The 24,768-nt window shown below is 38.1% G+C and overlaps 1 protein-coding gene across 1 annotated transcript in view; it reads left to right on the top strand.

The window, feature by feature from the left end:
* The window catches only part of LOC107724152 (glutamate receptor ionotropic, kainate 5-like), a 59,654-nt gene that overhangs the window by 31,963 nt on the left and 2,923 nt on the right, over positions 1-24,768 (top strand). Inside the window, exons 3-19 of the mRNA XM_016532956.1 lie at positions 11,787-11,951; positions 13,085-13,249; positions 13,394-13,491; positions 13,587-13,752; positions 17,193-17,371; positions 17,660-17,690; positions 17,947-18,131; positions 18,218-18,370; positions 18,537-18,641; positions 18,975-19,082; positions 19,959-20,162; positions 20,347-20,460; positions 21,492-21,601; positions 21,960-22,133; positions 22,285-22,450; positions 23,934-24,214; positions 24,302-24,306. Of these exons, the coding sequence (XP_016388442.1) occupies positions 11,834-11,951; positions 13,085-13,249; positions 13,394-13,491; positions 13,587-13,752; positions 17,193-17,371; positions 17,660-17,690; positions 17,947-18,131; positions 18,218-18,370; positions 18,537-18,641; positions 18,975-19,082; positions 19,959-20,162; positions 20,347-20,460; positions 21,492-21,601; positions 21,960-22,133; positions 22,285-22,450; positions 23,934-24,214; positions 24,302-24,306 (2,362 nt within the window). The 5' untranslated portion in view covers positions 11,787-11,833. The remainder of the gene's footprint in view (positions 1-11,786; positions 11,952-13,084; positions 13,250-13,393; positions 13,492-13,586; positions 13,753-17,192; positions 17,372-17,659; positions 17,691-17,946; positions 18,132-18,217; positions 18,371-18,536; positions 18,642-18,974; positions 19,083-19,958; positions 20,163-20,346; positions 20,461-21,491; positions 21,602-21,959; positions 22,134-22,284; positions 22,451-23,933; positions 24,215-24,301; positions 24,307-24,768) is intronic.

Here is a 24,768-nt window from a genome sequence, read left to right on the forward strand (position 1 = left end):
GCAAAACAAACTTGTAGTCAATCAGCAATAAGGGGCGTGTCTACTCGTGATGTGGAGGAGAGCGCGTTGAGTGCATGGGACGGACATTAGCCGAGCCGAGCGACAGAGAGATAGAGATGGTGGATAAAAAACAAAAGAGGAAAACGTCTGCGGAACGATAAGGTTAAGAAGTAGGACCCGTGTAAATATCAGCTTTCCAGCGCTGGAGAGAACTTAAGGAGCGGAGGCCTGCGATCGGACGCCGAGGTTGCTTTGTTTCTTCTCAATAGGTGAGTAACACCGTGTCTACAACAGCTAAAGTCTGCCTACACTGGACGCGATCAAACGACCGTTGAAAACCATTTGAAATTTGTGTCAGCACGTCATAAATAGAACCCGGCAGCAGTTTTCTGTCGGGGATTTGTTAACTTTGTGTGCACACTGCGCATGATTTAATGAGAATACTTGTGCAAACTGTCACATGTTCAAATAGGCTGGACACACCTATGTTTTGTACATGCAAATGATCCCAAATTTTACCATGCTGCCCACAATTATGACCTTGAATTATTTTATTGATTAAATGGAATGTGCAAACCTTTATGTAAAAATAATATAAATGTATTTAAAGTGGCCACATTATGCTCATTTACATTATTTTCCTCATACTGTACATTGCCACAGCATCTCTCTTTACCCTCTACCTGAAACGCGCTGTTTTCGTTCCTGTTTCTTTAAAGCCTGCTTTTTTGAAAGGTCTGCTGTAATTGGTCAGCTGGCCCAGTCTGATGTGACTGGGCAATCACTTAGAGACGAGTGTGTGTCAGAAATGTAACATCCCATCGGGTTTCGCTATGCCTCCTTGACATAGAGAAATCACTTACCCAACTGTTCTTTGAAGGTGGGCCAAAGCAGCCAGCAGGCGGGCATTATGCAAATGTGTAACATGGTGACATTGCTCACAAGTCACAGAAATAATGGCAGAACTACAAACAAGTTTCTTTTGTAGAGAAAGTGTTTTCTGCTAGAGAGATGAGCTCACTCTGGCATGGATTTCTGCTTTGTAACTTCGCAGATCATTTACATACACAAACAGCTACAGTTTTTACACACTAAAGGAAAATCAAAAAAGCATAATATTTATATGCTGCCATTTGCAAATTTATATATGATATCATCATACTTGAAACCCCTGCTATCTAGTGAGCTTTTTTAGTGAGCACCCCATATGTTCAATGATAGGAAAACCAAGTTTTGAGTATGAAGTTTTTCAGCAAGGTTCAGAACTACTTCACCGGTCTTAAAGGGATAGTTCATCTGAAAATGGAAATTCTGTCATCATTTACTCACCCTCATGTTGTTCTAAACCTGTATGACTTTCATTCTTTGGAGAACACTATCTGTTGAAGAACATTGGCAACCAAGCAACCTTGACTTCGATTGTATGACACATTTCTCAAAATATCTTCCTTTTTGTTCCACAAAACAAATAAAGTCATACAGTTTTGGAACTCAAGGTGAGTAAATTATGACCAAACTTTCATTTTAGGGTGAATTATCCCTTTAAATCAACAGCGCTGCTGTGTACACAGTATTTGTTTTAATATTATATTGGCATTCGTGAGTCTGTGGGTTTCAGTTCCCATAGGATTGATGTATAACACAGAAACAGAGCCAACTCAATGTTCTTCAGATTTCATTGCTGCGCTCAGTCTCACAATGTTTCCTGGAAGCATTCACTGCCTGCATTTGGATATATTTTATTCTCGGCTTTCTTCTCAGTATTGGCTACCTGGGTCTGCAGGCGGCTCAGGATAGTGTTCCTCAGCTGGGGCCCGAAGCGTGGAGTTCGCTCAGACACTGGCTGTTTATTGTTTAACGTCTCTCACCAGAGACTAACAAACAAAGAAGCATCAGATCCTTTCTGTGACCCTTCCCTGCTGTTCCCACAGAGCATCACTACCCTGCTTTTATTCGCTTCCAGCTGATTTACACAGGATGAGTAAACACACAATCACACACCGTAACACATCTCGAGTGCTCCACACACATACGCTTCCTGTAAGTTGAATCGGCTGCATATACTTCTGCATAAATATTCTCTGGTGAGGGAGAGAGCGAGAGTTGAATCGGTCTGATGGGGAAAGAAGGTTTGTTCTCGCCTTTTTGAGATGGGTAAAGGCTGATAGATTTTTCTGCACTATGAGGTCTGTGTTATTTTTGTTGCTGGTTTGGACGCGTGGCGAACAAAGAGATGTTTGCACGATGCTGCTCTTACTCCTTTTATAGAGTTATGTTGGCACAGGCTTCGGAAGAGCCCTCTTGTGTGTTGGTTAGCACGTCTGTAACCGTTTCATGTATGTGTGCGCACATTTAAAGTGCTTTTCATGTGCTGTTTAGTTGGTTACCATGGCTGTCCGAGTTAAGTAATCGAACACAACAGTATGATCTCACACTTTTATTCCATAACCCTGCAGTTATATATAGACTCCTCCATCTCCACCCACTCTTCCACCCTCCTGCTCTCTCTATCTCTCCACACTAACTCCCTCGTCACTCTTTCTATCACACGCTCATCTCTATCCGCTTTCAATCGAATACTCCCTCCTGGATGTGATTTACACTCTCTTATTCCCACCTGTCACTTAATTACTTGGTTAACCAGTGGCACAGTCTCTCGTGAAGCTTTGCGAGCTCTCATTTTCCGCTCGCTGTACGTAATCCTCTGCATTGTGTGTGTATATGCTGTCAGGTGATGAGTATTGATTGTATACTCGGTTGTAAGGCCATGTGATTAGACGCAATGAATGGGAGGAGAAGGGCGCACAATAAATCACCTATATGCCACCGCGTGTGTTTGATTAAAGGGGTCTTGAATCTGGTTCTGTCTACAGAGCTTCATATCCATGTTTTTCTTAAAGGGGTCGTCAGATTTCCCTGGATTTTTTGAGATAAAACGATGGATGTGCTCTCATCTCGTTGTGGTACTTGAACACTAAAACAGATAAAATTGTGAAATTTGTATGTTAATAGTTTCTGCGATCATCCTCTGATCTGTTATGAATGGTGGAAACTTTTTAGGGAAGGCAACACACACACACACACACACACACACATACACACATGCATTATGTATGTGTTCAAACCCTTAGTCCCGACTCACTGAGTTATGAAACGAGGCCATGCTAATCTCGCATTAAATGTTTGTGCTTCCATAAATACCAAGTCTTTTCGCTTATTTGGTTTTTCCTCTTAGCATATGGCCCATTACCATAATGACACATCGCTGGTGGCCTGATAAACATTTTAGCTGTAAAAATCTCGAGAGCTAGAAAAGCGGAACTATATCCAGGCTTTAATAAGTCATCTCGAATTCTACCTGGGATTCTGCTGGTTTAGTTAAGCCTAATTAGACCTCAGTGAGCTTGATAACTGGATTTCAACAGGCTTTCACTTATTTAATGAGATTCTGTTGTTATTGCTAACAGGTGTCCCACGCGTTTGCCCCCTGAACCTCCAGGAATACTCTACGAAATTAGCAAGAACCCTGCAGGCCCGATCCCGTCTGAAACAACTGTTTTAGCAGTGAAGTTGCTTTAAAAGTGATGAGCTTGGTGTTGACTAATTCAGACGAGACGCCCGCAGGGTTTAGCGCATCTCAGTCTGCGAGTACAGCAGAGAGAGATTTGTGTTCTCAGAGGTCAAAAGTTATTTAGAGGAATTAGTTGATGCACATTGGATCTGTTGGTACTCAAATCATTTACTTACTCAATAAAGCTGAACTTCGGAGGGTCTAGATGATAAAATGAAAGCATTTTCTAACTTTCTCTCGGAGTGGGGTATTCACTAAGAATGAATTGTGTCTATCTGCATTGTTTTAGTGCCTGATTCACTAAAAGAACTATGCAAATCACTATGCAAACACAATTTGCAAGGCGCAAATCTGCAGGCTATATTTGTATATATGCCAGGTTATAATGCTCATCTCCATCATTTGATCATCATTTCATGACTTACTGCTGCTATGATCAATAGAAAATGTACACAAACATCACTCGGGTGTTAATAGCGTGACGTTAATTGCAGCAGGCAATTTGTGGGCGCAATGTATAATAAGCCTAATTTACGCAGAAAGGAGTCGTGTTTGGTCTGAAAGAATGATTTAATTTAAATAGACAAGCCGCAGTGCTATTTTGTCGAATTTTGTGGCTGGTTAACTGGATTACTGGTGATTAGTGAATAATAGTAAAATATATTAATGATATACCACATACAAAAGTGGCACAAATGTTTAGTGAATGACTGTAAATTGCATCTTCTTTTACATGCAACATAAATAGCATCTGTCTTATTTTACACTTGTACATAGTCGCTGCCTTATTGAATTTGTAGTCTCTTTAGGGACTTTCGGTTGAGTAATATGGAATAAGATGGTGAATCAACCGCAACATCATATCAATACGAGTCAGGAGCACAAACAATAATCTCAATGGGAAAGAACCCTGTAATCATATTCGGTTTTATGCCAAGTGAAACGATCAAAATTCACTGTGTTCCATTTCCATACTGATGAACTTCAAAGGTGAGAGACAAGGAGAAGATGAAAAACCAACATTAACTTCCTCAAATATCAGAAGCATTCTCTCTCTCTCTCTCTCTTTCTTCCCATCTCACCCTGTTGCCACGGCAGCATAATCTGGCTATGAGAGAAAGGGACGGATAGAGCAAATGTCATCTGACTCATTTAATGTTGGTGTCAATATGTGTGTGAGCGTGTGTGTGATAGAGAGAGCAGGAGAGCCAGAATGAATGTCACAACGTATCATAGAAACCATTGATTGAGCTGCGACTTAACTTCATCTTCAGCAAGCAATAAGTGGCCTTTTCTCTAAAGCCTAATGTATAATAAAAAGTTCAGATGAATTCATATTACTGGTGTTTGTAAAAGTTGAGTGTAATCCATTGAAACACACTGACAGTTACTGCTCTAACATACTGACAGGCACGTCATGCACCTATTTTTGATACTGTATGTATTTGAGGTGGCACCAGTGACAGTTTTGGCTCACTTAGTGCCCTAGGCAAGATAAGACATAACCAAAGAAAGTAGTTAAAATCCAGCCCTAACAGTTTTTTAACATACAAAACAGCAACTGCACTTGACAATCAGTGGTTCAGCAAAATTCAGAATTTAAGAATTAGTTCATTTTTAATTAATAAGTTGGAATTGAAATTGTCCACATTCCACAGGAAGTTGAATTGGAATCGAAGGAAGTGCAATTTACAATTCAGATAAATTCAACAATTAATGACATTCTGGGGAATGAAGTATTCTTTCATCCTCCATTCATTTCTAAGCAAAAAGTTAGTAACATTTCAAACCTCTCTGTTAGTTTTTTTTTGTGTGTCTATCTGTTCATAAGACCTATAACTTCAGATTTCAAGACTTTTTAAACTTCTTTAAACTTTAGCACAAAACCATCATTCAGAGTTTGACTTGAGAGCAAGTAGAAGCAAAATTTCCAAAAAGCATCCCACTTTAACAACATTCACTCTACTGCACTTATATGAATGTTTTGAATTTCAATTAATTTGAATTGTTCTTCCTTAAATTCACATTTGAATTTCAATTCTGTATTTTCAAATAAATTCAAATTGAATAAAAAAACCATTCTCTATTTATGTCTGAATGGTGCACAACCACATCATTATATTCCATGAGAAAAGGTTTTAAAGTTAAAAGTTTCAAATGATAAGAGTGTGGGTAGCTGATGACGAAGCTAATGAAGTGTGACCACATTTAGACATGTGAATAGATGATTTATGCCACAGTAATTTAGACAAACATTTTTTTTTGACCAACTACAAAAATACTTAATTTTATATATACTTTTGTTCTCTCTCTCTACAAGGGCAAGCGTCCACTTGGTTTGAATGGATATGTGCTCTTTAGATTCTACAGTATGTGTTTGTATTGTAATTTAGCGTGCATATTCATCACCAGATTCGCTAACAGTGTTTTGTAATCTGCAGTCTTGGAAGCGCCGTTTCCTTTATCATTATGCTATGCTTTACACATGTTTACAGCGGTCTGCACCTTGCATGTCCATATAAACCCAGGAGTCTAAAAGTGCCGTGGCTCCTGAGAGCGTCTGCAGACGTCATGCATGAGGAATCATCATGTTTTTTACTCTGCCAAAGGGAATGCTGAAAGAGCATACAGCTGAAATGCTCTCATTTAAATCTGTTGGCACAGCAGGGTCAGTTAAATCATTCATCTGACACAAAGAACAAGATTTCACATCGGTATAAGCCTTTCATCTTCATATCTTATCACGTATTTACGATGTACCAGCCCAAAAGTGTTAAAACGCCATCAAATATTCAGCAGCGACCAACCACACCTGCATCCGAAAGCTTATCTTTCAAATCCTGCCAAAACACTGGTGTTACTGGCGCGGTCACGACTGTTAAATTCTTAATTGCATGGTGTTTATCTGTGAGTGGGCAGAGAGAGCGAATTGTTTTCTGTTGTGAGGTAAGTCAGCATCCTGTGAACAAAGTCCAAGGTCTGCGTCGATCACTCATCCATCCGTTTATCCTTGTGCGCATGTGTCTGTGACGAATGTGGATTTGACACAGATGTTTGTGCTGCACCTCAGGGCAGGCCTCGTCAATGTCGAAGAGCTGATCTGTCAAAACACACATGGACTGGTGTTTGTGTGTTACGTGTGAACAGCATCAGTGACCCATGTTGTCAAAAAGGACAGCTAGAAACGGCCCCCCTTTTCAAAAGCATGGAAATGTGTGTGTGAAACTGTGAGAGAGGTTGGTGGAAATGCAAAGAGACATGTAGGATCAGAAGGAGGCAAGAAAAAGGAAGGATCGACTGTCAAGCTGGTGGATTTTCTCTTTGTACAAGTGAGAGAGTGCATGTGTGTGTATGTTACAGGGTGGGTTAAGGACAAAGTAAGAGGCTCAAAGCGGCGTGCTGCTGAAAGATTGTCAGAGGAGAGCAGAAATACACTGAATCAGCTGACAGAAGAAGAGATGGAGAGAATTAGGGAGAGACAAGCTGTTTCTGGCTGATTTGCCCATTGAGAGAAGACTCAGTAAGTCTGAATGTGGTATTTCAGCGCAAAACCCCACATCTTATTTCCTAACCATCTGCCAGTGTAGTTTAACCAATCTGTAAATGTGTTTAAATTGCACTGCACCATATGCACATTAAATGGGTGTAAATGTAAATGTCTTTGATATTTACACGTATAAGAGGTTACTTTGCAGTAAAAACATTCTGCCTCAGGATGATACCTCAAAGCTAACCTCCCCAGTTTATTTTGGTTTTCCATCCTTCTTAAACGCAAGGATTTGAAATCTCCCCAGTCGTGGTTATATGATTGTCGTCTACATGTGACTTAAAGGAATAGTTCACCCAAAAATGAAAATAATGTCAAATTAGAGACTTTGTAATGAAATTTGAGAGATTTCTGTCTCTCTATTGAAAGTACGGGGAACCAAAACTTAGAAGATCCAAAAAGGTCATAAAGACATCATAAAATGAATCCATATGAATCAAAGGGTTTAATTCAAGTCTTGTGAAAAGATAGTCACTTTATATGATAAACAGATTTAACCTTTTAACGTGCGATCTAAGGAAATGTGCTCTTAATGTATATGTCCATCAATCACAAGAACTATACAGATGTGAGGGAAAGATTTTAAGATAATTCACGTTGTTTTGTCCCTGTATGTAGACAAACAGCACCTCAAAAAACTATGCATACCCTTCTAAAAGATCCAACTATTGACTGACGTTTATTTTTAACAATGTGCCTGAGCGATTGAATGACAGTGTTTTTCATTTGTTCGTCTAACATCACAAAGGACTTTTTTCTTAATTATTCTCAACATGTTGCCAGTTTTTTTCTAAATATCAATTAATTATAGCAGTCTCACAACAAGTTATAATAATAGGTTTAGAAATATATACACAGATAATAGATTTTAGCAAGCGTGATGAATTACCATGCTGAAACAGGCTGTTGCAAATGTTGTTGCGTTGGTTTTTTGAGCTCAAACAAATATGGCTCTATTACAGTGCTGGGCTGCTGGCTCTCTTTGACCACCTCAAAAGACGTCAAGCTTGCTGTGGGGGAGACTGTGGATACGATGCAGTGAACTTCACCAATCACAGTAGTATGTGTTTTTGACAGAGTGAAAGTGAGGATGGAAAATGATCGTTTGTGCAAATACTTGAAATTTTTTGGTGCAAAAAAATTTTAGAACTTCATAAGTTAACCTCCAGTCCAGAAACATAATATAAAGATCTGCAAATGCACTGTCACTGTCATTCTTGTCAGCACTAACATGTTTCCTTTGTAAATTATGCCAATTTTAAATTTCACATTATTTATAGGAATCAGCGTTATTTGCATTGTCATAAATTGCATTTTTTAAAGCAAATTTTTTTTAAAAAAAATTCTATTTTGTTTTTAGTTTGGTATACTTTTTGTTAGTTTTATTTTTTCCAGAATTTTAGTTTGAGTTTTTTTAATCTTATACTTTTAAAAAATAAAGGCTTCCAAAATTAATGTACCAATGAACTAATGACAATGCTAAATTTCTCAGTACACTCTAATTTTATTTCTGAGTAGTGATGGTGTTTCATGTTTAATGTAGACAGGTTGTGAAGATTTCAAATTTTATACTATGTATTAAAAACAAATTAATTTGTGGCCGTTTTTAGTTTTTGGAGTCATGAACATGCATTTTAGTTTAGTTCCAATTTTGTTATGTTACATTCTCAGAAAAAAATACAATAGCTGTCACTGCGGCAGGATCATTTCAAAAGTACACCTCTGTACCTTATTTGCACCTAAAGGGGGCCTGCCTATTAGTACCATTGCATTGTCATAAATTGCATTTTTTAAAGCAAATTTAAAAAAAAAAAATTTCTATTTTGTTTTTAGTTTGGTATACTTTTTGTTAGTTTTATTTTTTCCAGAATTTTAGTTTCAGTTTTTTTAATCTTATACTTTTAAAAAATAAAGGCTTCCAAAATTAATGTACCAATGAACTAATGACAATGCTAAATTTCTCAGTACACTCTAATTTTATTTCTGAGTAGTGATGGTGTTTCATGTTTAATGTAGACAGGTTGTGAAGATTTCAAATTTTATACTATGTATTAAAAACAAATTAATTTGTGGCCGTTTTTAGTTTTTGGAGTCATGAACATGCATTTTAGTTTAGTTCCAATTTTGTTATGTTACATTCTCAGAAAAAAATACAATAGCTGTCACTGCGGCAGGATCATTTCAAAAGTACACCTCTGTACCTTATTTGCACCTAAAGGGGGCCTGCCTATTAGTACCATAAAGGTACATATACTAAAGTGGACAGGTACCTAAATGATAGGGCTGCTTTACAGTTCCAGTAAAGTGTGACAGATTGTAGTAGTTTGCTGTAGGAGCGTTTGTGACTTAATTTGTATATTTATTTTAGTGAATCATGCATATAGCGTGTGCAAATAAGCAAAAAAGTACCGCCATTGAGTGCAATTCATTCTTAGTGATTTGCCCCTCAGCACGCCAGTGTGTGTTTGTGTTCGCTGACGATTTCAGACCCCTGATGAAGAGGGCTTTTGATGGTTTTATGAAGCTCTTGTGCTCTCAGCCCATGGAGTGCCAGGAGGGACACATGACGGGTGTCTTTTCCTGCCTCCGCAAAGGAAACTTTCCACAAGTGGAAAAGGCAAAGATAAGAAGGGAAAAGGCATCCTCGATGCTTCATCTTCGTCTCACAGAAGCCTGGTGACAACCGGTACTGGCAATGCTTGCATCCAGCATTCTCATTTCACAGTCCAAATCAATTAAGGAGAATGAATCACTCTGCTATTATTATAACTGTCAGATTCACTTCTTACTTACAAAGATGAAGAAGAAACAAATGAAGCGGCTGCTATCTACTCCTCCCTTTCCCCGAGGGCTCCCTCTTCAAGCATATTCTCTCTCAATGTCTCCTTTTCTCTCTGTCTTTCATTCTCTTTTTTCTTTCTCTCGTTCTTTGTTTTCCTTTCGTTACCCTGCTTTTTATTTCAGTCCCCCGTTCCACATATCTGGTCACCTCTTTCTTTTGTGCTCCCACCCTCTCCCCTAAATAATTTAGATTTTACAGTTTACTTGCTGACTGCCAAGTATCGCTTTATTCAGGCGTGCACATATGCAAAACAGCGGGTGTGAACTTTAGATTTATATTTGTGACACTGGTCATTAGTATTTGCCTGCAATAATTATAGTGGAACAATAATGGCTTCTTCAATTCTGTATACACACACGCTGTGTCTTTTCATTTACTCTCTTTCTCACTTTTTGTGGCCTGCTGACACATACAAAGTGACTGTTAAAAAGAAAGAAAGAGGGGGATGAGAATTAATAATTAATTTAATAATAATAATTTAATAATTTAATTTTGAGAAATGAACAATGAAACAGGGAGAAGTACATCCATCACTGGAAAAAGTGATCAAATACACTGTGGTCAAATACATTTTGTTAGGTCTGTAAAGGTCAGAGTTCACTGAGATTGGTTTCAGTTGTGTGTGTGGGAGAGAGTGTATGAATCAAATACTTCACATCAGGTGTTTGTTTGTCTGTGTGATTTCCCTGTACTGCTGTTAGGGATGTGCGTGACACGGTCGTGACCTGCGTCAGCAAACTGTCATAAGATTCTTTAATTCATGATGATGTTTCGCACACCACTGTCGACTCCATTATAACACCAAACAGTGCGTAATGTTGCAGTAAAACTAACTGAGCAGTAGTGTGTTGTTCTGTAAACTTTAAAGTACTGTATAACAGGGTTACAGCATCTTACACTACCGTTTAAAAGATTGGGGTCAGTACGATTTTTTTTTTTTGAGCATTTTAGAATGATTTTAGAAGAATTGTGTGACACTGAAGACTGGAGTAAAAATTCAACTTTTGTTATCACAGGAATAAATTACATGTTTAAATATATATATATAAAAATTAATAATAATAATTAATATTTCAAATTAAAATAGAAAAGTTCTTTAAAATTGTAATAATATATCACAGTTGATTGTTTTTGCTGTATTTTTATCAAATAAATGCAACCTTGGTGAACATCAGACACTTTTTTTAAATTAAAAAATCATACTGGCCCCAAACTTTTGAACATTAATGTATATCTCCCAAAGAAGAGATGATATAGGGCAAACCAGGGCAAGTTGTCTCAAGAGAAAGTTTTTATCTTAGTAACTATATAGGGATTGGAGTAAGAAGTTCTATTAAAAAAACATTGTTTGCCTAGCAGTAGTTTTGTATGTTTTGTATTCAGGCAAATGTTGAACTGTGTTCTTGTAACGAGGCGACAGGGACGAGAGACGTGCGGATCCATTTGCAAAGCTTTTATTCAAAGGCGTGGTCAGAAACAGGCGAGGGTCAGACAATGGCAACAGGTATATTGAGGGCAAGACACAAGAATAGTTCAGTAAACGGGTGTGGTCGATCTCCGGCGAACAATGTCCAAACAGGGTAATCCAAAGGGTTAATCCAAAGATTCCTAACAGTTCTCAGGACAAGGAAATGTTTAATAAATGTCAGGTCGAAACAAAACCATGCCCAAAACAATGGTTTGATATTTTATGTTTTACCTTTTACATGTTTGTTGCTTGATTAATTGTTTTGCCTACTACCGGAGCAAGTTGAAATGTACAATTTGGCGGAAATCTATAAGTGCTCATGTATAACAAAGTTCATCTCATTTCTGTGTTCATCTAGGGGGTGCTATAGGCAGCAGAAGGCATCTCCATGAGGAGCGGTAGAAGATGCCGGAACTGCCAGCGCTCCTGCTGTCGATTTACTTCCGCTTCCTGTTAGTCACCGTGGTTACCATGCCGCCTTCTTCCCTGAGCCAGACCTCTGTTCTGTCATCCGTACGGATGGGTAAGTGTCGCATGCATATGGACTCATGTCATGTGATTGACAAGCCCAGTATCTGTCTGTGAATGTCAAACCAGTGCGTCTCAAATGGTTTTGTTTTATGACCCAGATTTAATTCTAGAAATCAAGTGGCAACAAAGTACCAACATTTTATTGCACTAAACTAAACTAAAATGTACTATTATAAACTGCATAAACACTAAAATATGCAAAATTATTAACATGACACCTGTTGAATAGGAAAGTTTACACTTTTGGTTTGTAAATGTTTCTTGCATTGTAATTTTTGTTTATGGTTTTCAAGGATGAGACAAATATATAGCATTTATTTGAGTACATTTGCATTGAATTAAATTTTACTGTATTTCAAATTTATTTGTATAGCGCTTTTTACAATACACATTGTTTCAAAGCAGCTTGACTCTTTTGTAAAACGGTAATATTGTGAAATATTATTACAATTTCAAATTTTTTTTTAAATTTAATATATTTTGTGCAAATGCAATAAACGTAATTTATTCCTGTGATGACAAAGCATAATTTTGAGCAGTCATTACTCCAGTCTTCAGTGTCACATGATCCTTCAGAAATCATTCTAATATGTTGATTTAGTGCTAAAGAAACAATTCTTCTTATTATCAATGTTGTGCTGCTTAATATTTTTGTGGAAATATGTTCATTTCAGGATTCTTTGAATTCATAAAAAATATCTAAAAAAAAAAGTAAAAAAATTTACTCAGAAATTTTGAACAGTAGAGCACATGGTTAGTTGAATTGTATTATTTGCATTTAGAATATTTTTTTTCTAATTGATCTGTGACCCCATCAGAACAAACCTGCAACACATTTTTGGGTTTTGGCCCACCAGTTGAGAATAACCAAATTTATTACAGAAGATCCTGTTAGATACACTATGGCAATTCAGAATCATTATAAATAATCTTTATTATTGACTTTAAAAATAGACTTTATTACTGACTTTATCATTATTGGACATGGTAGATGGTTGTTTTAAAAGAGTGATTATTAAAGGGTTGTTATATATTGCTTTTATATTACTTGTACCCATTCTTGTAATGATTTATCTTTACTTTATCTGTCTGTCTCTCTCTCATTCTCATTCTCTCCTCTGTTAGCGGCAATTTTGGATGACAGCTCTGTCTGTGGGCGTGGGGAGCGCTTAGCTTTAGCGTTAGCACGCGAGAACATCAACAGTGTGATGGAGGGCCCGGCTCGTGCTCGCGTGGAGGTCGACATATTTGAACTCCAGAAAGACTCTCAGTATGAGACTACAGATACTAGTGAGTCATACATTAAAAAGTACACACACACACACACACATATATATCCCTGCACACAAAAACTTTGAAGTAAAGCAGTACAGCATACAGTGACTCAAACAGAGTGGATATGAGGAATGAAATGCGCTACTTTTTTTGTCGTAGTGTGCCAGATTCTGCCAAAGGGCGTGGTCTCTGTGATTGGCCCCGCCTCCAGCCCTGCCTCTGGCTCCATAGTCAGTCACATCTGTGGGGAAAAGGAGGTGCGCTTCATTTAAATATTCCACATTTACTTGTTTTGTGTTAATTCACTAACCATAATCTCTTTCCTTTTGTTCTTCAAACTGCTCTCTCTCAGATTCCGCATGTCAAAATCGGTCCGGAAGAGACTCCACGGCTTCCTTACCTGCGCTTTGCATCTGTGACTCTGTATCCTAGCAACGAGGATCTGAGCCTTGCCATCGGAGCCATCCTACGCTCCTTCAGCTACCCATCGGCTAGTCTGGTCTGCGCTAAGGCCGAATGTGAGTCCAAGACCTCTGCTCTGCTCATCAGCGGCTCTGGTCTTCCTTCAAGCTTGAATATGTACAGTTATTCCACATGGAGAGCAACACACACTTTTTTAGCATAGGATAATTATAATTACGAGTTAGTGCTGAAGTCTTCAGAGAAAGGTACATTTTTTTACCTTTTCTAAAGAAAACAACCCATTTACAATAATTCCACTTTTCCAAAAAACGTTTAAATTGATTTCCTCAACTCCATCTGCCCAATCAATCATCCTGTCTCAGCAAACACTCTAATTACAATATGTATTCAAGGCTGATGAGAGAGATGAAATTACAGAAGTTCTGGAGAACAGACTCTGATAATGACACTGCAGTGCTTTCTTACTGCAAGTGCTAACAGTTACTTTGTTGTAATAGGTAGCTGTGCCAATAAAACATACTGCTGGGCAATTACACAGCATGTCACTGGACAACATAACGTTCACGTAATCTGAGAATAAATCTCCCCCCCTGCTGTGCGTGTTAATGTGTGAGACACCAGCACGTATGCAGAGTGTGTGCATGTGTGAGTGTGTGTGTTTGTGCTTTTGGACGTTCATGTGTGTTAGAGAGGGCATCGCTACATAACGCTCAGCTCTGACCCAGTTGGCTGCACTATGGTTGCTATGGCAGCAGAGTAGGTGCAACTTGCCACTCATCAAGCTAATTTAAAATGGTGGCAAGAGATGGAGACAGGCTCGCTGCTGCACTACAGCTTCTCGTTAAACAGATAGAAAGCAATTTCGCAAGCCTGTTTTGACACAAATGTTTTCATGTGTGTTGTGTGCCGTGATTTTGTAGTGAACCTCATTGCCTTTAATTTATGAAACTGTCATCTGATGCCACACAGCTTCAACTGTTTTTTCTCTAGTGACCTCTTGTCTGTCAGATTGAAAAAGCATGAAAGGAACATCTAAACAACTGTGTAAACACATTCTAAGTTTTTTTTTTTTTTTACAAAGCTTATGTTTTACACAGAATTTAACCATGATTTTTATCTCCTGCATACATATGTTCCAAAACTAAGCCAGCTGCCTTGTTGACTATACTTTGCATAAGCAGAATACTAAGAAGTGATTCATACAGACAGCATCTTTGCATTTAAAAACACGAGATGCAGGGCAGTGGAATGAAAAAACCTGCAAGGTATGGAGGTGTGTTTTACTACTCTGAACTTAAGCTTAGCATTTTTTAAAAAGATGTGTCGCTGAGAAAAGATGATGAGATGCTGCAAATGATGCAAGACATGAGCACAACGGTCAAACATGTCCATCTAGCATGTTTACAGAGAAAAACAACAGAAAAGCATTGCGGTCAAATGCAAAAATCACGTTCTATGTGAACGTGGCCCTTAAAGGGATAGTTCACCCAAAAATGAAAATTCTGTCATTAATTACTCAGCATCATGTCGTTCCAAACCCGTAAGACCTTCGTTCATCTTCGGAACACAAATTAAGATATTTTTGATGAAATCCGTGAGCTTTCTGACCCTCCATAGACAGCAATGCAACTAAAACGCTCCCAGGCCCAGAGAGGTAGTAAGGTCATCGTTAAAATAGTCCATGTGACATCAGTGTTTCAACCATATTTTTATGAAGCTACAAGAATACTTTTTGTGCACATAGAAAACAAAAATTACGACTTCATTCAACAATTTTTTCTCTTCCGTGTCAGTTTTGGCCCGCGTTCACAAGAGTACCATGACGCATGCGTGTGATGCTGCTGACGCAGGAGCCAGCGTTCTGACATAGAACATCCATGTCTCTTAGTTTATCGACTGTATATTCTGGTTCAAATAAGAAAGGCTTGGCTTTCATCCTCTCTGTTGAAATCTTCAGATATGTTTCCATGTTTTATGTACAGCGTGCGTCTTCCTCTACTTGTAAACAAGGCACCGCGCATCCTCTGCTTGTAAACAAGGCACCGCGCACCAGCATCACCACACGCATACGTCATGCTACTCTCCTGAACATGCGGCAAAGACTGACACAGACGAGAAGAATTTGTTGAATGAAGTTGTTATTTTTGTTTTCTATGTGCACAAAAAGTATTCTTATAGCTTCATAAAAATATGGTTGAACCACTGATGTCGCATGGACTATTTCAAAGATGTTCTTACTACCTTTCTGGGCCTGGGAATGTGTCAGTTACATTGCTGTCTATGCAGGGTCAGAAAGCTCTCAGATTTCATCAAAAATATCTTAATTTGTGTTCCGAAGATGAACGAAGGTCTTATGGGTTTGGAACAACATGAGGCTGAGTAATTAATGACAGAATTTTTATTTTTGGGTGAGCTACCCCATTAAGTATGATGAAACCAAATGAATGACTGTATTTAAGAAAGCAGCAACTCTGCACAGCACACAAATTATGCACCACACAATTGATTTCAATAGAGTTTTACATTAGCATGTTGCTGTGTTTGGTGAATTTTTGTGGGTGAAATCTAGTTATTTTAATAGGAATCCTCAGTAAACATGAAATTATATAGTACTCACAAATATTGCATTAAAATAGTGTTAAAACAAAAGTATTTTTATTGACACTTTCAGTATTGAATGAAAGAAAATTGTATGTATAATCAACAATCTTGTCTCGTCCACCATCTTGGATTTATTTATTCACTAATAAATACTTATAAAACTAATAAAACCTTCATTCTGCATGCATTTTTTTTCTTTGAACTTGGTGCAGTGCATTCTGGGATTACCTTCTTGCTGCTAGAATTTAGGCATCTCATAACTAAAATGGCTACCTTTTGAAACAGGTTTTGCACCTTGATGTCCTACAATGCTGGCTGCTCGCTAGGTTTTTGTACAGAGCTCTAGTCACTGTGACACATGAGTCATTAAGCAGACGGCTGGGTCTGATAATGTTTGTTTCAGTGTGTGACAGCACTGGTCTCTGGTGGAAAACAGAAGGTTTGAGTTCACTTTATAACACAGCTGTGGGAATAAGAAAGTGAAATATCGAGAAAGAGACAAATTTAGTGGAATGAAGCGAACAGAGAGGCTGAGAATCAGAATGAACGAGAGAAATCAGTGAAAGAAAGACAGAAAAAGGGGAGGTATTGAGAGCAAGAGACAGAGAGAGAGAATGAGAGTGTGGAGAGCATTGATTTCTCTCCTCCCTCAAGCTAATTAGTTTGGCACTGGCTTTACTGGCTCTTTCTGTGCATGAGGGCTCCCTTGAGAGCGCAGCTAGTTATTTACATTTTCACTGGGCTTTGTGTTGCCACCGACTAACTTTCTTCACAGCAGCATTGCAAACAGACAGATGCATGCTGTTTACAAACAACCTCAGACACAAACCATCTCAGGTACACTACATGAAGCTAGGTTTGGCCCCTTTCAATTCCAGTCTGGTGTATGAGTGTTCATATCCTTTCTGCCAACAACTTGCCTTCTTCCCCGCAGGTCTGCTGAGACTGGAGGAGCTGATAAGGGGGTTTCTGATCTCTCGAGAGACGCTGTCAATCAGGATGCTGGATGACAACCTTGACCCCACGCCTTTACTAAAGGAGATTCGTGATGACAAAATAGCTACAATAATTATTGATGCTAATGCATCTATATCTTACCTTATACTGAAAAAGGTAAGCATATAGTCATATTATCTAAATGCTGTTGCTTTGGCTCATTTCACATTCATTCATTCATTCTCCTTTTCTCGCCCACTTCAGTCTCTCGTTCTCTCGTCACCTTGTAATTCAGCTTTGTTCAGTATACCTGCATTTTAATGTATAGATACTATAAATATCATAATGTTTCTGAAGGACTGTATTCTACAATGAGCACTGAAATATTCTGCTTTTCTATGCAGCTCTCCCATTCGCACACACAATGAAATGTTTTTGTCTCGTTCCTCTTGCCTTTCTTTTTAGGCGTCAGAGTTGGGAATGACATCAGCAATGTTACTCAAACCTTGCATGCATTCACACACACCTTTAATTAACTAGTCTAGTTTAACTCATCGCTCGTCTTATGCACACTGCTCACGTGCACCATTCAACATTCATTCAGTCTATACACAAACTATACTCAACTACTCAAATACCACTTAACCAGTACCATTTCACAGGACTAGTCATTATTCTGATCCTGAGCTCTATATTCTTTCATATTTCTAATTCTTACACACAGGCTGATATTCTCTCTTTTCTGCTGTGTAATGCCATTCCTGTGTGTGTGCAGGACTTCCCGTTGCTGTGGTTGGATGATATAGTGGATGAGCAGTCAAACATCGTGGGCTTCTCAATGTTTAACATCACCCACCCATTTTACCTGGAGTTTATCAGGAGCCTTAACCTGTCCTGGAGAGAGGGTTGTGACATTAACCCTTACCCTGGACCAGCGGTGATACACACACAAACACAATACAGAAGCCTATCGATGTATCACACGCAGACTGCTCACACTAAACTGTGTATGTGTGTGTTCAGCTGTCGTCGGCCCTGCTGTTTGATGCGGTCCACGTGGTGGTGAGTGCAGTGCAGGAACTCAACCGGAGTCAGGAGATTGGCGTCAAACCTCTCAGCTGCACCTCCCCTCAGATCTGGCAACACGGAACCAGCCTCATGAACTACCTGCGTATGGTCAGTCTGTGTGTGTGTGTGTGTGTGTGTGTGTGTACATTTATATATTCAACCACTTGAAAGTCTTCCAGCATTGTTCTCTGTGTTTGAGAGCATCCATTGTGTTATTTAAGGTAACATAACTGTTTCTATTCTCTTTCTCTCTCTGTTCCCATGTTTTGATCAGGTGGAGTATGATGGTTTGACAGGTCGAGTTGAGTTCAACAGTAAAGGCCTGAGGACCAATTACTCCCTCCACATCCTGGAGAAGCACAGGGGAGGCCACAAAGAGGTTAAAAACACACACAAACATGTACACATTTACTTATGCGGGGATATACAAAGACGTCTAATGTTTTTATATATTAGTTTAGATAAAATAACCTAATCCTAACCCTAACAGAAAACTTTTTTCCCCCAATTTTCCCAATTAAAAAACTAAACAAAACAAAACAAAAACAAATCAGGATATCACTAAAAGAAGGTTTTGTCAGATTTAGCTCACTTCTGGGTACAAATTTGTTAAGTAGGTTCTCACACACACACACACACACACACACTTACTTTGAATAGAGCCAGCATCTTTCCATTTGATTGTTCCATTTGTCATCCATCTCTGTGTTAGATTGGGATCTGGTACTCTAACAACACTCTGCTGATGAACTCCACCAGTCTGGATATCAACGTGTCTGAGACTCTGGCTAACAAGAGCCTCATCATCACCACTATACTGGTGAGAACCAACTGCACTACAGCAGGTCCAAATAGCCCACTTATGTTCACACAATATTTACCACATCTACATAGGTAATTCCTGTTATGCAGTACATTTTGAACTCTATAATGTCCACTTAAACTATTAATTAATTATTACTTATTTACACAATGGACATACAGTTAACAGAATGTCTATCATGATGGAAAGAACATAGTTATTATTAAGAGAATAAGGAATTCACAGAAATTAATGGAGGGTCAATTTGAAATTAATTTAGTCCAAATTAGTGAAAAGATATTTCAAAATATATCAAAAATTTCTGTAGTTTTATCTTACAAGATGATGTGTTTTAAAGTGAGACAAACCAACTTTCATAACAGAATTTACCAAATCCTTTGCTAAAATTTGCTTATTTTTGTGCTGTTGTGTTCCGATTAGAAAATATGTCACTTCCTGTCACTTTCAGTCATTAAATAACTCTTTTGTTAGTTAAAGGATTACTAAAAAACTGAAATGATAAAGAGGACAACTATATAGTGATTACCAAATAAAACAATATTCCCAATAAAAATAAAAAAAACTAATGTTTTGCCCGAAACATTTTAGAGATTAGAGAAAGGAAAGAATTTAAAAAAAAAAAACACCTGGAATATTTGTTATTAATGTTTTTCATGTTAGAAATTAATGTGTCATCTGGAGACATGACAAAGCAACACCTGCTCAAAGTAGTAAAATTATAAAAAAATGCACTGCTGTTTTCTTAACTTATAAACTTATATAACTTTTAAAAATGTGAGTTTAATATTTTATCTAATATATTAAGACAAATGTGATGGGGACTTGAAACTACTGCATAACATGAATGACTCACATGTGTGTTTGTGCGTGCAGGAGAACCCGTACGTGATGAGAAAGGTGAATTACCAGGAGTTTGAGGGGAATGAGCAGTACGAGGGTTTCTGTGTGGACATGTTGAGAGAGCTGGCTGATAGCCTCAAATTCACCTTCCGCATCAAACTGGTGGACGATGGCCTGTATGGAGCACCTGAACCCAACGGCTCATGGACAGGCATGGTGGGAGAGCTGATCAACAGGGTATGTGGTCATACTCATCAACACATCCCCTCCTGAATTAATGAATGCAAATCACACAGTTGCATTCAATTCAGTTCTGTGTCATTTTCTTTATTGTGTCTAGATGACTTTTACAAGAATTTATGTTCTGCTTTTACAATGTTTTGTTGCTCTCTCCTTCTCTCTCCTTCATTCGTGGGAGCAGAAAGCTGATTTGGCTGTAGCAGCTTTTACCATCACATCTGAGAGAGAGAAGGTCATTGACTTCTCAAAACCCTTTATGACCCTGGGCATCAGTATTCTTTACAGGGTCCATATAGTAAGTCACACACACAGAATCTACGCAATGGCTTCAGTCTGGATGTTCACGTACATCAACAAACTAAAAAACAACAGAGACAGAATACAGAAACATGTCCTGTGTAAAAGTTTACCTCAGACAGACAAACTTGTTAACAAAAATTTATTGCTGTTGACTGAAAGATTGTTATAGGCTTGTGTTCAGTGATATTGTGTTAAAAAAAAAAACAGGTTAAAATTTGCTTTTTGGTAATGTCTATGCAATGTTTTACTCTTTTGCAACGTCTTTCAAATATTTCTTAATTTCTGTGCTTTTCTCATCAAATATTGATATATGTGATTAACTATGATTAATTAGAATAATGAATTTGCATATAAATTAATTGACTGTAATAAATTTGTAATTAACTTCCAATTGTTTATTAAACTTTTATCATGGGGTTGACTGGTTTCAGGTTTTAATATCCTTATAGAGACCAAATGTTTATAAGCAAAACCTGACCCACACCTTCTGATACCGAAAACTGGTTAATATTGGCTGTACCTTTATTGGTAAACAGTAAACAGCAAGATCTGCTTTCCATGGAACAGTTTTAAAATCCATCTTTGTTGACTCTGGTGTGCTGTTGTGGTCAATAGCGCCATCTTGTGGCTGAAGTAAAACATACACGATTAAAACATACAATGGAAGAAACAGGAGGATGAGATGGTACACATTGAGGCAAATGCCCTGATACTAGTGTGATATTCTCTTCTTGTCCTGAATAACAACCAGAGATAGATAGATAGATAGATAGATAGATAGATAGATAGATAGATATACAGACAGACAGACAGACAGACAGACAGACAGACTGACTGACTGATTGATGGAAAGAAAATTTGTCTAAATGCCGTAATTATACAGTGCTGCATTTTCTATTGTCACATTTATGTAATTAACAGATTGAATATTCATAGTGTACCTAGTTCCTTTTGGCTTTTATTTCTACCACCTTCCTTCCTTCAGCTGCATTCATTTACCTCTCTTTCTCTTCCACTGTCTCTCAGGGCAGGAAGCCAGGTTATTTCTCCTTCCTGGATCCCTTCTCACCGGCTGTTTGGCTCTTCATGCTGCTGGCTTACCTCGCTGTCAGCTGTGTGCTTTTTCTTTCTGCTAGGTACACACATAAACGCACACCTACACACACATATACTCAAACACAGCTAAAAAAATATTTGCCTTAATCAGTGTGTTTGGTTGTTTTGCTCTTTAAAATAATATTAATTTATCTCAGAGGTAAAACTGCATAAGATATTAATACTTTATTTCAGAGATGCAAATGAAATCTTCAGTTAGGTTTAGCTTTCTTACCCTATTGGCAGTTATTATTATTATAATAATTAATTTTTTATTTTGTTTTAAGAATTCATCTAGCAAAATGTAGTGATTTATTATTTTTATAGTATGGTGAGAAAATAAAAATGTAATGCACCGTGCAAGATTTCTCTAACGCTCTCTCTGTGTACTTGTCTCAGGTTGAGTCCGTATGAATGGTATAACCCTCACCCGTGTCTGCGTGAGCACAGAGACCTGCTGGAAAATCAGTACACACTAGGAAACAGCCTGTGGTTTCCTGTTGGGGGTTTCATGCAGCAGGGGTCAGAGATCATGCCCCGGGCCCTCTCCACACGCTGCGTCAGTGGGGTCTGGTGAGTGTGAGCGTGAGCGTGTGCTGGAGCTCCATATATGTTGATGATCGTTTTAACAGAGTCAATGGACACATTACACAGCACAGCTATGGGCTCGTTGCCCTCTGCTTCCATCGTTTATGTCCTCGCTCTCTCTGTCTCTCTCTTTTAGGTGGGCATTCACTCTCATAATAATCTCTTCATACACAGCGAATCTGGCTGCGTTTCTGACAGTGCAGAGAATGGAAGTGCCAATCGAATCCCCCGATGACCTGGCCGATCAAACCAATATCCAGTATGGCACCATTCATGGAGGAAGCACCATGACCTTTTTTATGGTACAAATCATATGATATTAAGTTTATACACACATACGCACACAAAAGTGAAGACATGCTGGCTTGCAGATGTGAATGGTCACTTATGAAACATCTGCCTGGAAGGGTTAGTGAGGAGTCATTGTGTGTTTTGTGGGCAATAAAGGGTCATAATAAATAGGAGGAACTTTCCATAAATTCAGTATACTTTGGTGTTCTAAACTTCTTTTTAACCATAAGCAAATGTTAAGCAGCCTCAGGAGGTCAAACTAAATATTGTACGACGTTATAATTTTCTGTTCATTTCATATTTTGCAAGCCTGTCACCAACACTAAGAACATGTTTGCAAATGTGATGAAAGAGATGTAGCGACAGATATTTTTATTCATAATGTAATGTATATGCGAGTGAAACAGACTATAGATAAAGGAAAAAATGTAGGGCAGACACTTGGTCTATCCATCGGTTGTTGATTGGATGGTGACAGATCTGAATGCAAGCTTGCAGTCGACTGAAACATTGGGGCAGGGTTTAAGCGATATTACATGACCAGAGAGAAGTCAGTCGTTTCACTGGAAGATCGAGTTAAGACATTTTTATGACATTTTTATTAAGTCAAAACAAATGTAAAAGATTAACGCATAGATAAATCACTCACAATAATATCAGTAACAACCATGTAAAAATAGATTGGGTGAATTTTAATTTCATGTTGATCTTTATTCATGTAATTTATAAATAAAAAAAAGTTGACAATTTATAAAATTAAAAAATAAGTAAGAATGTACTAGACTATAAGCTTGCAAATTTAGCCTAAATTAAGCCATCATCAGTTTGGGACCAAATACTAGTTTTTAATTATAGATTAATGTACAATTACATTAATCTATAACAGATAAAAACAGACAAACTTGATAAAGACAGTCAAGAATGCAATATTTGTCAAAATGAGAAAATTGAGAAAATGTAATATAATTTTTTAATTGTCACGCTGTAGAAAGAGTCCAAATGATGTTTCAATTGTATTTAAAAAAAATTTTTTTTTTTTTTACTGCAATAAACTGAATTATACATTCAGTTATTTTTGGTTGGGATACTGTCATTTGTAGTGTTTATGTTCATCTTACTTATAGGTGTCACAACGAAAAACTTGGGATTTGTGCCTCTAATGCTTTAAGCACCTTCTTTCACTGAACATCTGTTAAAAAAGCCAATTTTGTACCATATTCATGGAAAGTGCCAGCAGGCATATATTTGCATATGCATTTGGATGGGTTTTGAATCTCTTGTTTATTTTGTTGTTGTTGTTTTTGCTTGTAGTGTACCCTTGGCTTACAGACTATCTATTTTCTTATCAGTTTTTTGTTTGCTCAAGAGTTTTTACCATCGGTGTGTCTCACTGTTTCTTTTCTCTTTGTTTTTTTTTGCATGTTAAACCGTGTTTAAATGTTTTTTTTTTATGATGTATGCACTGATTATACATCCTCTCCTCCCCTCTTTCAGAACTCTCGTTATCAAACGTATCAGCGGATGTGGAACTACATGTATTCAAAGCAGCCCAGTGTCTTCGTGAAGAGCACAGAGGAGGGCATTGCACGAGTCTTGAACTCTAAATACGCCTTCCTGCTTGAGAGCACCATGAATGAGTACCACCGCAGCCTCAAATGCAACCTCACCCAGATCGGAGGCCTGCTGGACACCAAGGGTTACGGAATCGGCATGCCTTTCGGTGAGCGAGAGGGACATAATACCACAGAAAATGATCTCAACTCATCCCTACATTTGTAGAAATTAAGGAAAAAATGAGCACAGTAACAAACTTACAATGGACTGGGAATCATGAGGTTTTTAAACCATAATTACATTTAAAGGGATAGTTCACCCAAAAATGAAAATTCTGTCATTAATTGCTCACCCTCAAGTCGTTCCAAACCCGTAAGACCTTCGTTCATCTTCAGAACACAAATTAAGATATTTTTGATGCATTCTGAGAGCTCTTTGACCCTCCCATAGACAGCAAGGGTACTACCACAATCAAGGTCCAGAAACGTAGTAAGGACATCAGTAAAATAGTCCATGTGACATCTTGCCTCCATTTTGGGGAGTATCACGACGCATGCGCGCACTTCCGCTTCGTGTAAACAACGCATGCGCGTGCTGACTCATGTCCGTGTTGACGTAAGCAGCAGCGCAATGCGCATGCGTTGTTTACACGAAGCGGAAGTGCGCGCATGCGTCGTGATACTCCCCAAAATGGAGGCAAGCCACAGCAGACTGGATGAGGAGGAGAAGAATTGTTGAACAAAGTTGTTATTTTTGTTTTCTTTGCGCACAAAAA

Source organism: Sinocyclocheilus rhinocerous, unplaced genomic scaffold (genome assembly GCF_001515625.1).
Source record: "Sinocyclocheilus rhinocerous isolate Xijiao unplaced genomic scaffold, SAMN03320098_v1.1 scaffold1326, whole genome shotgun sequence".
Lineage (NCBI taxonomy): Eukaryota > Metazoa > Chordata > Actinopteri > Cypriniformes > Cyprinidae > Sinocyclocheilus > Sinocyclocheilus rhinocerous.